Here is a 15,192-nt window from a genome sequence, read left to right as displayed (position 1 = left end):
CGTGGTGTGGAATATAAAATACCAGTATACTGATTATCATCATGTGAATGTTGAACCATGGCTACAACCATGACGGTACATTCATTCAGTCGCGAGTTCTAAAGCTGTTCATCTAGCTGTGATGCAAGACCCTAGTTGAAAGAGTTGATTAACAGATCTCGCAGCTGCCCGATTGCAGTATCCCTATCTGGCCAACGCAACTTGGGCAGTACACCGAAATGGCACGGTCACGGTGAGTGTGGTTATTACAGGACGAACACCAAGTGCTCACCACTCAATAAAATAGGGATTTTCTACATCGTGATTATGACATCGACACAATGCAGATCGAGTTGCCTCAGTTAGTGACCTTCGTTTGTGACGATGTCAACCTAACCGCGGCATCAACAGGACTGAAGTGCGTGGGGATTGGACCAAGTTGGTTCACCCGTCAGGAGCCATAGTATTTGGAGTTATACGCTCACTTTGTGGTAATAAAGACAACATACGTCGAAATGAACTTAAGGACTTGTTCAGATGAATGGCTCCAGAGGCTCGAGTCTTGGATTGAAGCATCAAGAGCCAAGCTAAACGGAAAGCGATATTTGCTAGTTGTGGAGCCGATCGTAGCGAGAGAGAAGGAAATCTATCCATACTATTACATCGTCCCAGAGAATCATATCATTACCTGGGTAGAGCCAGTGAATGTCTACCTTCTTTTCCAGGAATCTATAGCGTCGCACTGGAACCATAAAAGTATGTTGCTTTTTTGTGCATTGATTCTTGGACTTTATTAGACAGGACTCGAACTGGAGGCTCAATATTGGTGAGTGATCGACAAAGGATGTTATACTGACACAGAACATTTCTCACTGATTGAGTAGGAAACATGTCGAATATTTTCCTCACGAAATCACAATACCCCTCTTGGAAATAAGAGCTTTGCGAATTCAACTGAACTGGTATCATGTAGGTGAGTTGTTTAGCGTTCTAGAGCCTGATCAAAATGACCTGAACAACAAACAGAAGCATTGGCCATTGAACAATCAACAGCGGCTTCAATATTCTGGACTCTGGACCAGATGAAGGAAATGACCGATGAGCTGACCATTGCTGGCACGTACCTTCATCTCATCTCTCAACATTATCAAATTGATGACCGACACAGAGGAACTTGCAAAATCTGATGGGATCATGAAGGGACCAGGTGTCGCAATCTGTGGTGCGTGATTTAGGAAAACTGGCAATCATAAAACTCATCTTTCACAAGGCAAAATATTGCACATGCTCCGTATGATATCGTTTTCTCGTGCCAGACATTACTGAATTAAACAATCAAAATAGGTCATCATGAATACCTGAACCATCATGGCCAACCTGAAGCTCGCTTAATACGAATGCACTCACTGGCCAAAAAACGTAGAGACCTCGAAGATTCTCCCTTCATGGCTGGCGCTGCAGTCGTTATGCTTTGGATTCCATTAATGGTCCTCAGATGCCTTAAAAAGATTTACGTTGATGGCCTTGTGAATGGGGTGGACATTAGGAGTTTTACTGACGATTTCAGCGCCCAGGCTAAAGCTCAAGCTACCGTGGTAAGTGCTTTGTCACGGACCCAAATGAACACGCTTACTACAACTTTGTCTGCTCTGACAGGCAAGTGTCATCATGGCAGTCAATGCCAGCATCCTTGCTGTCCCAGGTTTAGGCACACAACTCACCACAAAAATGATGTGCTCCATCTCCTTCGTTCTCAGTTTCTACTGTATTATCGGGGGTGCAATGGCACAACACTTTAGTCACAGACTGCGATCCCTTGACTTTGTGGTTTGAACAATTTCTTTTTTTGTAACACGGGCCTGACGTTACTAACTTGACAGGTGTATTACCTACAAGGGAAGATGGCCAGTCTTGCAATCATTGCAAGTATACCAAGTTTTTTGTATCTGACGAGGTAATCAAAACTTGGATCGAAATGTCTTATTACTCACGGGACCACTGTAGTTTGGCATTTTCCATCCTCAGATTTCTCGCAGGCATATTTATGGCTGAATTCGGACTATCTTTATCTGCAAAGATCAGATGCATGCTGGCACTCATCATTGGGGCGGGCCTCATAATTCCATTGATGATCGCCAGTTTCGGTCCTGGGCTGATTCGATGATGAGGAACGACTCTTGTATTGGAGCAACGCGTTAATAACTAATGAATGATGAACGATGCGGATTAGTTGTACATCCGTAGGGATATTCTAATACCAATAGCTAGGAAGACAGTCATCATATGCATTATCAATACCATCGCATTTCACATTCCTTATAAAAAAACTTTGTTGCTTCTGAGACCCACGTGACAGCGAGTCACGGTCTTGAAGTTCAAACGTTCAAGTTGAAAACCAAGTACTACTAGTAGTAGATACAATATATCCCTCACAAATTGATTCTGAATTTGCCTCTACTGGAATATACAGTATGATTTCCAAGGCTTCCAGTCGTGCTTTGCCTGATCTTTATGAGGCTGCAATTGCAGAACTGGTAATACCAAGGCGGCAGAAAGTTGATGGCCCATGGGTGAGTTATTTATATCTTTTTGATGCCTACCAGCTTGCCCACCAATCTTAACTCCGCGGAGGCTGTAGGCACTCAACATTCAATATTCAACCACCGCTGTGCATACATATAAATACCGTTTATTATGCATATCGCACTAACTCATGTGTGGCCATTGATTCAATATGCCAGCCTGTCTTTCTTCGGATCTGTTTGATTACTCAAGTGCTCGCACGAGCATTTTTCAACTCTTGAATTCACTGGGCTCCGAAATGCTGGATGCCTATATAGGACTGATTGCAAGTCAGAAGGTCAGTTGGTAATTTCACGTCTTTGTATATACTGATCGTTTTCTGGTCACATAGCTTCAAACTGAATTATATGTTCTGTCATCTTTGCTCAAAGATTGAGTCTATTCTGGCGATCTTTGGGAAATAATCGGTGAGTGCAGTATAGAGGTGAGGCAAGAAGAAATGTTGCGCAGGCACCAGCATATCTGTACTGGTGGGGACGGTGGAAGGCATGCTCTTGTAGAGCAAGTTCTCATGGACGAGAGGAAGAAACAGTGTCAGATGGAGGTGTCCTTGTATAGTCAGGTGATCGAGCTCTTGGAACAACACTGGATGTGTGAGCTTATTCAAATTTAAGTGCGGCTGTGCGGTCTGAACCCACTTGTTATTTGTAGCACACTTTGGAGCTCAAACCAAGCATGCCATCAGGCCAAGCATGATGCAAACAGTTACACCTGCCAACTACATACCTTTACCTTGTGCGCCTTTAGCCTGTTTGATAGCAACACCAGAGATGTTCAAAGCTTGGCTAATGAGGAACAATGCCCACCACCTTGTTCCGTGTTCAGAACCTTTGATTGAGAAAAATTTACGTTTGGACGGTTCTACTCTTTCAGTCTTCGGTCAATCAGCCTCGCAAGCAGGAAGACCAACATCCATCAGTTTGAATGTTAGTACTGTGATAATCTGCTTGGCTGCTCTCACTGTCTTTCTACAGTGTATTGGCTCCTCATTTTCTCTGTCAAGTACATGGGTCACTTCCGGCGTCCAAGAAAAAAATTTCAAGGCATTCCAAGCAGAACTGGCCATGCAGGCAGGGTTGATGGTGATGTCCCTTGCTACTAGGTGTAACAATGCTCACCTGCATAACCTTGGGCTGGATTTGCTCATCTTGCAGGCAAAGCTATGCCGTGCCCAAGCTGAGATGGAGCTCTACATGATGGCTATTGAAAATTCCCATGTGTGCAGCTTCTGTGATGGCAGTAAGCACAAGCTGATTGTGCTCCCTTCCATTGCTGATGCCCTTGTAGGTTTGTCCACATCCCCAGATCTGATTGTTCCACGACATCTACCTGAGGAAGTAGACCTCATCCACAATGACGACAATGACAAGGATGAGGATGAGGATGACGACAGTAATGGCACAGGCAGCAAAGACTATGATGATATCGATGTTTGGTGATGCCATGAGTTAGACCAGACTAAGATCAACATCCTGTGTACATGACAATATTTTTAGCCATTCCACTGGACCTAACCTTCATGACTTATATACTGCCATTGTATCGAATGTTGCTAGCTACTGTATCGATCAGTGTTATTTTGGTGTAATCACAATAGAGGACTTCACTCCAGTTTTAAGAGTGGCAAAGCTACTTGTATTGCTGCCGCGGATCACTGATTGACCATGGTTAAACGTTAAACAGTTATATTTGTGCTTCACCAACTCAGAATATTCCAATTCTTTCTTTCCTCGACCCTCACATAGTACATCTTACTAGTAGTATCTATTAAGCATACCCAATTCAGGCAGGCAATATGTCACCCTTAGCTTCTTGGTGGGTGCATTCAATGTTGCACGTTCATTTGCTGCATTATGGGCTTTTGTCAAAGTCCTGAGGGCACTTCGCTGGTGATTGAAGATGACTCAACTGCGGGGCCCACCTCAGTACCAGGTTCATATATGGTGTTTCGCAGAAATTCGCACGACCTCGTCTCATCCAAAGATAGTGCTGCAATGTTTGAGCATTGGACGATGGAGTATGGGGTAGCATATACGATTCCGAGTGTCCTTGGACAGACTATAATTGTGCTACGTGACCCAAGAGCTATAGCACATTCTTATGCCTGAGAGACATGGACATATGTGCAGACACCCCTTTCGTTGGCGCTCATAGAGTCATTGGTATGACATCTTGCAGATGAAGGTCTTGCTTCTTGTGGGTTATGAAACAACATCCAGCGAGTTGATTTCTTATCTGCTGCTGTCATATTAACTGACTCTTCATTGGCAGTTAGTCTTACGGTAAGTCCACTGTCCGATAACGCATGTGCACACTATTCATGTGATGATCAGTGGGCACTGATCGAGCTATCGCAACACTCCAATGTCCAAACCAGACTCAGAGAGGAACTGCTTGTGTTTGGCGCTGATCCGACATATGATCAATTAAAGGCCAATCTCCCATACTTGGATGGGGTTGTTCATGAAATTCTACGACTCCATCCTCCAGGCGCCTGAGATCACTCGTCTCAATCATTTTTTGATCAATTCATATCGTTTTTCTGTGTTCCAAGCCGCTCTATATATGGTAGATCTTATCTTCTCGACCACACGAATCTCGACGCCCATACATGATCATGGTCTTCTTGAAGGCCTTGGAGCTCGCAAGGTGAGTCAATGCTAAATGCTGCATCATCTGACAGTAGACAAGGTGGTGGAGTATTAGGCACTTTCCGAAGACATGACAGTGGGTCCAAATAGTCTTACAATGTCAAGGCTCACGATGTTATCTAGTAGTATCCTGTATCTGTCATACGGCTCATTGCTGCCTGCGATCGAGAGAAAATTGGTTTATTATCACAATAAAACACTACAGTACTCCTTCTGAATTTACTCTCGGTCCTCAGGCTCAACCTCAAATTCGTATTCGCCTGGGTGATACAGTCAGTTTATTTTCAGGGCCACTCACGTCCGACATACTTTGAGCAGGAGAAGGGGCGTCCTATGCAATCTGACGAGGAGAACAAGTGCTGATTCCACTTGGTATGTATTCTTCCATCACCCTTACCTGGTAATTTTCCTCTAACCAGCGAAGTCTGTACTTTTGGTACAGATTTTCCAGCCTTGTGCAATTCATCTCTGCCAGCTGCAGGCGCTCTTTCAGCCTGGCAATGGAGTCCACCTTGCCATCTTCAGTGTTTTTTTGCTGGCAGAAGCACAAGGGAAGCCTTGTCGTTCCTTGCTGATTTGTTATCATCAACATCCTCGCTAGCCTATGATGGACTTCAAGAATAATTGATGGTATTGACTGATTTTACCTGGTGAGTTCCTCGTCGCTTTCACTTGTGTGGCCCACTAACTCAATCCTAAGCAAAGGCATCAGCGTGTCTCACCTCCGGGTAGGTGCATTAGGTTTACCGCAGGTTTAAGTTGATACTATGTCCTTGTAGTTTGAAAGCCTGGCATGAGAGACGCGACATATTGGACCTAGGCAGATGTAAAGTGGCGAGCTGCCATGAGACGATGCAAGGTCAATGGAGCTATATGCCTATGGTGGTACTTATGTCACACTTTAATCTAGCCATCAGATTGTAGCTCCCCTTCAGCTCAAGGTTAACGAATATTCACCTTGGCCACCGTTTTGGCGAACCGTAATCCCACCGTTTGGCCTGCTGCTCTGGCCACTGGTTACGTACCGTGCCTACTGCCCTGCCCACCAGTTAAGTTCAGTGCCCACTCTGGCTACCAGTTTCCCTGAGATATTACATAGCGTAATGCTGGGGATAAAAGCGACTTTCAGTATCTGCGAAGCCAATGCTATCCTCTCCTCCCAGCTTCCATGACCACCCAGGACACCACTTCCAGTATTTCGGCCAAACGTGGCTCATCTGCCCTCCAAATGGGACCTCGCAAAAAGCGTAAATTGTCCCAATTGAATACAAGTTTCGTACGCTCATCCTGTCCCCCAGCTCCTCATCCAATCCACTCGTCTCCCACGGACGCCACTTTGGTCGAACGGTGTTCGCGCTCTGCAACTACCCTTCCTTGCTCACCAATGGTATATTAAGACTGGAGCAAATGGAAGACACTCTGTTGGAAGACTTCTCTGCAGAGTAAGAGACATACACAATCTGTATTCGCTTGTTGACTGACGTACTTGATAGAGAGCGGCGAGAACATCACGTCTTTGAGCAACTCTTAGATTCCTACCCCGGCCTTCTGGACCGATTGAAGGATGGATCCGATGAGGACATCCTTCACGTTGGGGAGCTGGTATATCATTATCTGCATGGCCAGATTTCGCGCTCATAATTTACAGATTGGCAAGGGAGCCGCAGGTGCCAGAGGTGACGACACAAAAACGTTGAAGTCTGCAGTGCTTGATTGGATTTCCCCGAAAGGAGAAGCGATACAGCCTCCTTTACACAGAAATTCCAAAATTGACCGCAGATTCAACCATAAGCTCACTGGATCTCTCCTCTGTCCCGCTGGGCTGGATTGGAACAATCCTCGGTATGTTTCGGTTTGCCGTCCTTGAATATTGCACTGATTTTTAATTAACAGGATTAAAGAGGATCTTCGCAGTGGTGAAATGTTAGTCTGTGGGGATCAATGGCTCATCTTCTTGTACGCCCACTATGTTTATGATCATGATGACCCATGGTCCGGTCTTCTTAGGAGCCACCTGTGAGTGCGCACTCGTGATATCACCTCGCCCGTTTACTACATCGTGTTCCAACAGGCCTACAAGCACATTTTCACCTCTCCAAGTTCAGTCGACAGAGAGCCCAAAGCCATGCGATCCGGTAATGCTCGCCTCCACGGCATGAACTCTGTCACCATGGCCTCCATAGCCTATATCGCAACTCAGGTTCGTCAATAATGATACTTTTGTGGCAGAGTAGTTTTGACATACGAGTGAAGGTGCGATTCGCCTTAAGCTCATCTTCAGTGTTCTCGCGAACCGACACGACCACAGACTCTGAGACATTCTACCATAGCCTCCTTGATCTCTTAGAAGACCCTGAGGAATCTAAGGAAGTTGACGAGCTGCTGACTTGGTGGAATCGGTATGTTTAGCATCCTTCACCACGTCACCAAGGCTGATACATTATCACTTCCTCAGCCAAGTTTTTCCCGCTTCCTCTGCTGCCAAGAGACCCATCAGCAGCCAACAGTGCCTTATTCAAGATACGACAAAAATGAATGGCCCTCAGACAAGCTACAAACCTCCATGTTGTCTCTTCATAGATTTTATATACTCATGTGTCTGTAGTAAATAGTATTGCAATCTAATGACGGTCTGCTTTCACTTTGCTGATCTGGGGTCAACATCAGACAAGGACCATGCCTCGACTAAATTCCGATGGAAAAAATCACCTGACCAATATCAATGCCTTGGCGCCTTTGGCCAATACAACATGTCGTTCTAAGATTTTATCTAGAAGCGCCCTTTAGAGTGTGTTTGTGGAGAAAAAAATGACTCAATTGCATTGCATATGATGACCATAGCTAAGCGGCTATCCGACAGATGGCACTACACTGCCATGCCTCCACACCATGGGACTAAAAGCAGTCCCCATCCAAAAATGACTGACCTTGGAAGATCAGCAGCATTTAGAGAGAGAATGGGGAACATGCAACGAGGAACTATTTTCGTGTACCTTTGTTGTATCTCAAGCAGGGATCGCAACCACATACCTAAGGTTGACGCCGAGGGAGTTCTTGTCGAGGGTACAATGACAAGCTCTACTTGCATAAGGCAACCACGTTGGCAGAGCTTGATACTGCATTGAATACGCTTGGCACCATTGGATCATTATCAGTTATAGTCCAACACAGTCCAGCCAAATAAAAAATTATCTGATGCAGTCATTAATTTATATGTTGGGGAGTATAGAATACAAATCTTGTCGTGCATATACTTATTGAAGCTCGTCGAGGTTGGGGAGGATGGTAATTCACTGCCGCTCGTCGCACAGATTGTGCACTTGGCAGGTTGGAGCAATGCAAGCAGGAATTGCAACCGCATACCGAAGGTCAGCGCCAAGGGGGTACTTGTTGAGGGTACAATGACAAGCTCTGCTTGCACAAGGCAACCACATTGGCAGAGCTCGATACTGCATTGGATACACTCGGCACCATTGAACCATTGGCAGTTATGGTCTAACACAGTCCAACTATATAAAAGTTTATCCGACACTGTCATTAGTTCAGAGATCACAGAGGAAGTAAAAGCAGTTGAAGGCTACATGCCACCACCAGGGTAGGGTAGAATTGTAGTGTATTGCAGCTGGTCCTCAAGTAGGCGACGGTGGTTGGTCTCAACAACTTAATATTGCATTGCCACGTCTGATGGGTGTTGCAATATGTGCCATTTCAGTGATAAGCTGGCAAGTGATTGTGACTAAACTGTCACAATTATGCATTTGGCGGTATTTATCCAACTAAGTCCAAGTATTCAAAGCATGCTCATGAGGAGTACAATTTTGATGGATATTGTGCATATTTTAGATCAGATAAAGTCTTCTAATAATTTATCATTTTCGGGTCGTTTACCTGATGTTACTTATCAGTAAATCTCCCTGACATACCCCTAATATCAATACTCTGACCTATTTCTTCCTGATCCTTGCCAAGGGAAGACCCTGCACATTCACCTCTTTCATGGTCTCTTATCTCATCGAGACGGGCCCTCCTGTCTCTCTCACCTATGGCATGCACATCGCCCTTGCGAGCTTTGCACATTTCTTCTTTCTTCTCCTCCACAAACATCTGTGGCATGCCTGCGGGATGCTCCTGAGCCTCGAGTAGTAGAGACCAGAGAGCGTGCATGAAAGAGGCTGTTGACGAAGTGAGGAAACCTGTCAGGTTTATTTGCATTTTCTTTGGGTCTGGAGTCTAATGGAAAATATAATAAATATGAAAAATTCTTGGACAGATAACAATACTTACGGTGTGATTTGGATCTTCAAGGAGACCCATTACATACTCGATGATTACTTCATCTTCAAAGCCGACGAGTTCTGTGACTTTTTTGGTGATCCATGGGCGTATGACATTGAGATTTACTTTTTTGAGGTCTACCTGGAGAACGGGATAAGAACTACATTAACAGGACCAGACTTGGGGTGGCGCACCTTTTTATCAAACTCTGGTGGAAATTTCATTGACTTCAACAACTTCATTTCAGAGAAGCGATACTCTTGGTCGGCAGAAGTGCCTTTGAAGAATCCTATTAAATATTCCAGACGGCGAGCAGGACCTGAAGCACTCAGTAAATAAAACGCACCTGCATCAGCCATGACTTGCACAAAACCAGAACTTGGTTGGCTTGAGAGCGTCGATGACCTTTGTTAATGGATTTTTACGGTTTTGGGATAAGTCTCCTATGCATCAAGGCGCACTTAGTCAGTGAGGGTGGCGGGCGCGGTACAATTTGAATCAAATTGAATTTCAATGTTCATCAAGCAGACCGACCGTCAAGAATCCGAGTCTGATTTCAGATGATGCAGCTGTTCGGTAGTGATGTCACAGAATCACTATCATCGATTAGCTGCAACCTGTATCTTGTAAAATGGACTGACCGACAGTTCAGAATTCTGAATCATCAATTGATCCGCATATTTGGGTGCACCCAAAGATCACATGGCCACAGGCGATTCAGGCACACAATCCTGGTCAAATCTGTATGAGGGGCATTTTTATATGTATGGCTTTGTATTCTCTGAAAAAAATCTGGAAAAAACTTGCATTCCATTCTATTTGAGTAATGGTTCTGGAAACAAGTCGTGGCCAATGACAAGAAACACTGAAGAAACACACGAAACAAACAGAACCATGTTCTGGATTGCGAGATGACAACGACAACGACGGTAAGGTACAAGCTAAGGGAAAGAGGTGTCTATGATGCAGTGAACCATATGTCATGTGTATGTAAGCCACCTGTGGTGTTTGCACAGCCACCAATCAACACCCTTCTATTATACCATGTGACTGGTTATCTTTTCCTTTTGATATTCCTTGTCTCAGGTTCTAGAGTTTCCGAATAACCACGCTGTGTGCGTACTTACTTATATCACATGGCTTGTCTACCGAAAAACACATAAAAGACCCGGTAGATAGTATTGTAAAGCCCGGCGTTCTTGCAACTAAGCTATTACCTGGTGACATTGCACAGATTGTCTAAGTCTTTTTCCGTGTGCCTTCACCTCAAGTATTACTACTTCGAGCCATCATCACATATTTTTTCACCTTCACTCTAGCTTTATCTAAACCAACCCCACTGCCGTTCCTCAATAACCTAGGTTTGGCCAACCTCTGGCAACGAGTTGACAACAGACACTCTCAACATGACAACAAACAGATACAACCTACATCCCACCAACAAACGCACCCAGGGAGCTCTCCTGACTCCTAATCTCCCCAGTGCTATGCCTGCTACCCCCGTTGACTCCCCCCCAAATGTTACGGACAATGACGACAACCCTGAGACAGCCGCTCCTGTAGTGGCTGGATCGGAGACCTCCGTCCTCAGGACTGTTCGTTCCTATAGTGACGTAGTCTGGGCAAGTAGCCCCTGGATAAGGCCTCGTGCTGCCAGGGAGACAACCACTGAGCAGGTCTCAGTGGCTGATGTTACCCCTGTGTATAATACAGAATCAGTGGAAGACATAAACGAGATTTTGAATGAAACCATACCTCCTGCTCTCAGTGAAGCGGGTCCAGACTCCAAAAGCGATGAGTCCGACGATGACGATCGTCCTTGGATTGCGGTAAAGCATAAGAGAAACCGTAAGGGAACCTCTTCAGGGGAAAACAATAACGTGGATGAGAGTTCACCCACATTAACTCGAGAACAGCAAAGCCTCGTACGTGAGGCTGAGCGTCGACTAACAGATGATGAACGTGAGCGTATTGATCGAAGACGATCGCGGTTGCACTCATGAACGAAGGCTGGCAGCCCCGACCAGCAGATGGCGGGGCCCTCCAAAGGAAAGGCCACTGACCCCAGGGAATGGGGGGCAGCGGACCTGGACGAGGAAGACCTTAATGCAGATGCCCAGCATGTGGCGTTTGAAGCCTGGAATGCTGCGAAAGCTGCTGCTGAGGACACCGACGCTGATCAGGAAGTGACTTGTACCGACAAGCTGGTCGATTCAGCAGTGAATAACGAACTGTCTGAAGATGAGATTGAAAGACTCATTCAGGAGAGAACGGTGGAGGCCGTGCGCAAGGCGGAGGCCAGAATGCAGCGTAAATACGAGAAGAAGATTCATGAACTGGCCAGAAGGGCAGAGCGCGAACCGCTGCAGAAGGAGGCTCTCGCCAAGGGCACGAATAGCGCTTCTACGCGACTGAAACCAGTCAGAGCAATGGTAGAAAGGACCATTAAGCCCTCATCCAAGGCCCGGGCGCCCAGCAAAGCTCCGCGGACCATGCAACCCGTGCATCAGGTGACGGCACAAAGCTACATCGGGCAGGCCCTGAAGAGGGCAAAGTCGGACAGGAAGAAGGGCAAAGTCCCATCAGATCCATCTGACGATAGCTCTGATAGTAGCGATGAGGACTCTGACGAAACGATGACGTCTGAGTCCTCGACTGAGTCCTCCAGCAGCTCAGACACTGATGGGTCGCGAAGATGACAAACGAGGAAATCGTCAAGCAAGCGAAAGGCAAAGAAGAAAAGACCCACCATCCTGAGACCAGTACCACCAATGGTGTATGATGGTGAAGCCGATTCGAGGGCATACCACCAATTCATTACTGAAGGCACCACCTATGTGAAGGACGGTCGCGTAAGGTCCAAGGCACGTGTGTTTACCCTGTCGCGTTACCTAACTGGAAAAGCGCATGAGTTCTATATCCGCGAAGTGGCTAGGGACCCTTACCAATGGCGGTTGATGGAATTCTTCACAGAACTCTTCAACCATTGCTTCCCAGTGAACTTCCGGACGAAGCTGCACACCAAGCTTAAGCGCTGCTACCAGAATGACAAGACAGTTAGAGCTTACTTCTACGAACTCAGTGAACTCTGGAACATGATTGGCGACATCAGGTCGAACGACTCTGGTTTGGGCTCAAGACGGACATCCAGCGCGAGCTATGGAAGAAAGAACTTAACCCTGAGGTCTCCACCTTTAATGAGGTGTTGGCAGTGGCAGAAATAATTGAAATATCCCAATCAGTACCTGTGGGACGGGACCGTCGGTCAAGGAAGGACCCAATGCACCTTGAAAGCTCCTTTGCTGCCCCTGAGAAGAATCGCAAAGGCAAGGGGCCGCACAAGCACGATCAAAAGAAGGGCCCAGGGGCTGGGAAGGGTGACAGGCCGTGGTCTAAGGACCAGAAACCAGGAGATCGGGCCTGCCCAAGGGGAGACGAGGGTTGAAAGCCCCCAGCGTCAATGGGCAAGCGGTTCAAGCCGCTGCCCAAGGAAGAGCATGATTGATTGGCCACCGAAGGGAAGTGTTTCAGGTACAAACAACCTGGACACCAATCTCGTCATTGCCCAGAGTGGAATAACGTTAAAACGGACTCACTGGGCAGACCACCAGGTGTGTCGAGCTATGGGATTGAGGTAGACCTAGGGGAGGTCGATCGATTACACGGACTGGCCGAGGCGACAGAAGCCGGAGGAGAAGCTTTTGTCGGCTCCATAGGATTCACTGATATGATACGGGAGACAACAGCCAACCCCGACACGAGTAGCATGGGTGACGCGTTAGCTGAGCGAGCTTGCATCAAGCTTTCGGGGATACTGTATCCTGGGGATGCCCCAGACGACGTGGGCTTGCTGGCCACTGACCGTTTCTACCTGTACCAGGTATCTGAGAATGAATATGTCATAATGGACTCAGGATGCAGGCTGGATCCAGAGCTTACCATACCTATTGCGTCGCTAATGAATCCATTATTCGAACTAGATCACTGGTACTGGCATCACCTGGGTCTAAGACGGGGCTGTAATAAACGAGACCTCACGAGGAGTGAGCGTCAACATACCTGGAGGTCCAGGTCTGTGGGAGACGCCTTGGCAGAGCACGCTACCTTCCTATTGGACTCATGGTCCCAGTACCCAAACGATGGGCCCGCATGTAGAGCGCTGCGGAGGTTCGAGTGTTGCTTCGTAGGTGAAGGACTCTACGAAGTCTACGACACCGTGCTGTCCTTCTCGGCAACGGTGTCTGAGAAACTGTTAATGAACAGACACTTTAACATCACTAATTGGTATGCAAAGCGACTCACCGCAGGCTACCATGCCCTGCAGGACAAGTTTGATGAGTGGACTTGTGAATGGGATGTATTTCGGCTGTTAGATTGCGGGTTGCTATCGCCAATGGATTGTCAATTGGACAAGCTGGCGAGATATATATTAGAACCCATACCTCCAATGTGAATGTGGCAAGTGCACGGGTTAGTGCACATCATAGAGTTTAATGGGGTGTCAGTCCCTGCAGGGACATACCCCATATTGCAGTGCAATGCCGCACTGACTCGGGACTTCACGCGACTGCTGCCCAAGCCTGATAGTTGTGGTCATCCACATCAATGGTTGCCCAGCTCGTGCTTTGATCAACACTGGGTTGTTAGCGGACTTTATGTCTTTAACCTTAGCGGAACAGTTGTGCTTACCTCTGACACAACTGGAAAATCCCTTAACCATCCAGCTCGCGGTCCAGGGTTCGTGCTCCGAAGTGAATTACAGGCATGAAGGCCCGCTTACAGTATCAAGGTATTGATAACAAACAATACTTCAATGTCATAAATCTACAAAACTACAATTTGATATTAGGGACGCCATTCCTATACCAGCATAAGGTCACAGTGGGATTCAACTCACCAAAGGTCATTGTGGGGAGCAATCTGCCCATGCCAATGAAAGGCGACGAAGTCTCCGTGTTGGAATCTCATGTGGCACACATATACTCCGAGGAACTTGGTAAGGTTCGGGAGTACCTAAAAGAGTTAGTGCGACCACTGTGTATAAAGGCAGCGGTGACAGGATTGCCACCGTTATGCACGATTAACCACACGATCCCATTGATTGACGAGACAAAGGTGTACCCATGGCGACCATCGTGTTGCCCAGAGGCAATGAGACCACAGTGGTCGGAGAAGAGAGCAGCATACCTTGCATTGGGACGCTGGCAAGTGACGAGCGCGGGGAACACGGTCCCGATGCTGTTTTTAAAAAAACCTGGATCAGATCGACTGTGGACGGTGTTTGATCTGCATGAGCGCAACAACAACACTAGGAAGCTCTCGTCACCCCTACCTGACATGGAGGGCATCTTGCGCAGAGTATTGCATAAGAACTATAAATCCTTGATCGATGGTCAGGACGCCTATGAACAGATCAGAATCATACCTGAGCACGTACCGCGGTCTGCCATTACAACGCCTGATGGGAATATGGTCAGTAATGTTATCCAGCAAGGGGATTGTAATGCGCCAGCCACTTACCAGGTGCTGATGAACCATTTGTTCGGCAAGTACATCAGGAAATTTATGGACGTGTACCTCGACAACATCATCGTCTACTCTGATACTCTGGAGGACCATATAGATCACATTAAGAAGGTTTTGAAGATCTTAGAGCAGGAAAAGCTTTACCTGAGTGAGAGCAAGCTCCAGTTCCTGTGTGACG

The 15,192-nt window shown here is 46.7% G+C and overlaps 6 protein-coding genes across 6 annotated transcripts; 4 read left to right on the top strand and 2 right to left on the bottom strand.

The window, feature by feature from the left end:
* Positions 1-57: 57 nt before the first annotated feature.
* Positions 58-4,001, top strand: EDB91DRAFT_1078293 (uncharacterized protein; the record flags this gene model as incomplete). The annotated part of the gene is made up of 15 exons (XM_041315003.1): positions 58-75; positions 179-232; positions 327-397; positions 506-735; positions 781-805; positions 864-952; positions 1,148-1,201; positions 1,324-1,574; positions 1,636-1,806; positions 1,860-1,933; positions 2,450-2,549; positions 2,755-2,839; positions 3,388-3,488; positions 3,537-3,801; positions 3,850-4,001. The coding sequence occupies 15 exons, from the start codon at positions 58-60 to the stop codon at positions 3,999-4,001; spliced, it is 1,740 nt and encodes a 579-aa protein (XP_041182234.1).
* A 1,431-nt stretch (positions 4,002-5,432) lies between these two features.
* EDB91DRAFT_1078292 (uncharacterized protein) lies at positions 5,433-6,022 on the bottom strand (the record flags this gene model as incomplete). Its single annotated transcript, XM_041315002.1, has 5 exons — positions 5,433-5,473; positions 5,523-5,544; positions 5,611-5,815; positions 5,861-5,908; positions 5,961-6,022. The coding sequence occupies 5 exons, from the start codon at positions 6,020-6,022 to the stop codon at positions 5,433-5,435; spliced, it is 378 nt and encodes a 125-aa protein (XP_041182233.1).
* A 43-nt stretch (positions 6,023-6,065) lies between these two features.
* EDB91DRAFT_1234866 (uncharacterized protein) lies at positions 6,066-7,748 on the top strand (the record flags this gene model as incomplete). The annotated part of the gene is made up of 8 exons (XM_041321255.1): positions 6,066-6,098; positions 6,486-6,655; positions 6,707-6,815; positions 6,862-7,055; positions 7,107-7,229; positions 7,314-7,413; positions 7,467-7,612; positions 7,700-7,748. The coding sequence occupies 8 exons, from the start codon at positions 6,066-6,068 to the stop codon at positions 7,746-7,748; spliced, it is 924 nt and encodes a 307-aa protein (XP_041182232.1).
* A 1,309-nt stretch (positions 7,749-9,057) lies between these two features.
* EDB91DRAFT_1298505 (PWI domain-containing protein) lies at positions 9,058-9,847 on the bottom strand (the record flags this gene model as incomplete). Its single annotated transcript, XM_041324951.1, has 6 exons — positions 9,058-9,101; positions 9,137-9,190; positions 9,254-9,443; positions 9,498-9,629; positions 9,683-9,777; positions 9,835-9,847. The coding sequence occupies 6 exons, from the start codon at positions 9,845-9,847 to the stop codon at positions 9,058-9,060; spliced, it is 528 nt and encodes a 175-aa protein (XP_041182231.1).
* Positions 9,848-10,894: 1,047 nt separating this feature from the next.
* EDB91DRAFT_1243778 (uncharacterized protein) lies at positions 10,895-12,187 on the top strand (the record flags this gene model as incomplete). The annotated part of the gene is made up of 3 exons (XM_041322337.1): positions 10,895-11,413; positions 11,442-11,450; positions 11,498-12,187. 3 exons carry the CDS (start codon positions 10,895-10,897, stop codon positions 12,185-12,187), a joined length of 1,218 nt encoding a protein of 405 aa, XP_041182230.1.
* A 1,028-nt stretch (positions 12,188-13,215) lies between these two features.
* EDB91DRAFT_1045321 (uncharacterized protein) lies at positions 13,216-13,941 on the top strand (the record flags this gene model as incomplete). Its single annotated transcript, XM_041313178.1, has 1 exon — positions 13,216-13,941. One exon carries the CDS (start codon positions 13,216-13,218, stop codon positions 13,939-13,941), a length of 726 nt encoding a protein of 241 aa, XP_041182229.1.
* Positions 13,942-15,192: the final 1,251 nt, after the last annotated feature.

The sequence above is a fragment of the Suillus paluster genome (genome assembly GCF_016628075.1).
Source record: "Suillus paluster strain FC165 chromosome Unknown EDB91scaffold_5, whole genome shotgun sequence".
NCBI lineage: Eukaryota > Fungi > Basidiomycota > Agaricomycetes > Boletales > Suillaceae > Suillus > Suillus paluster.
The sequence above is the reverse complement of the archived record's forward strand: the minus strand, read 5'-3'. Positions and strand labels throughout refer to the sequence as shown.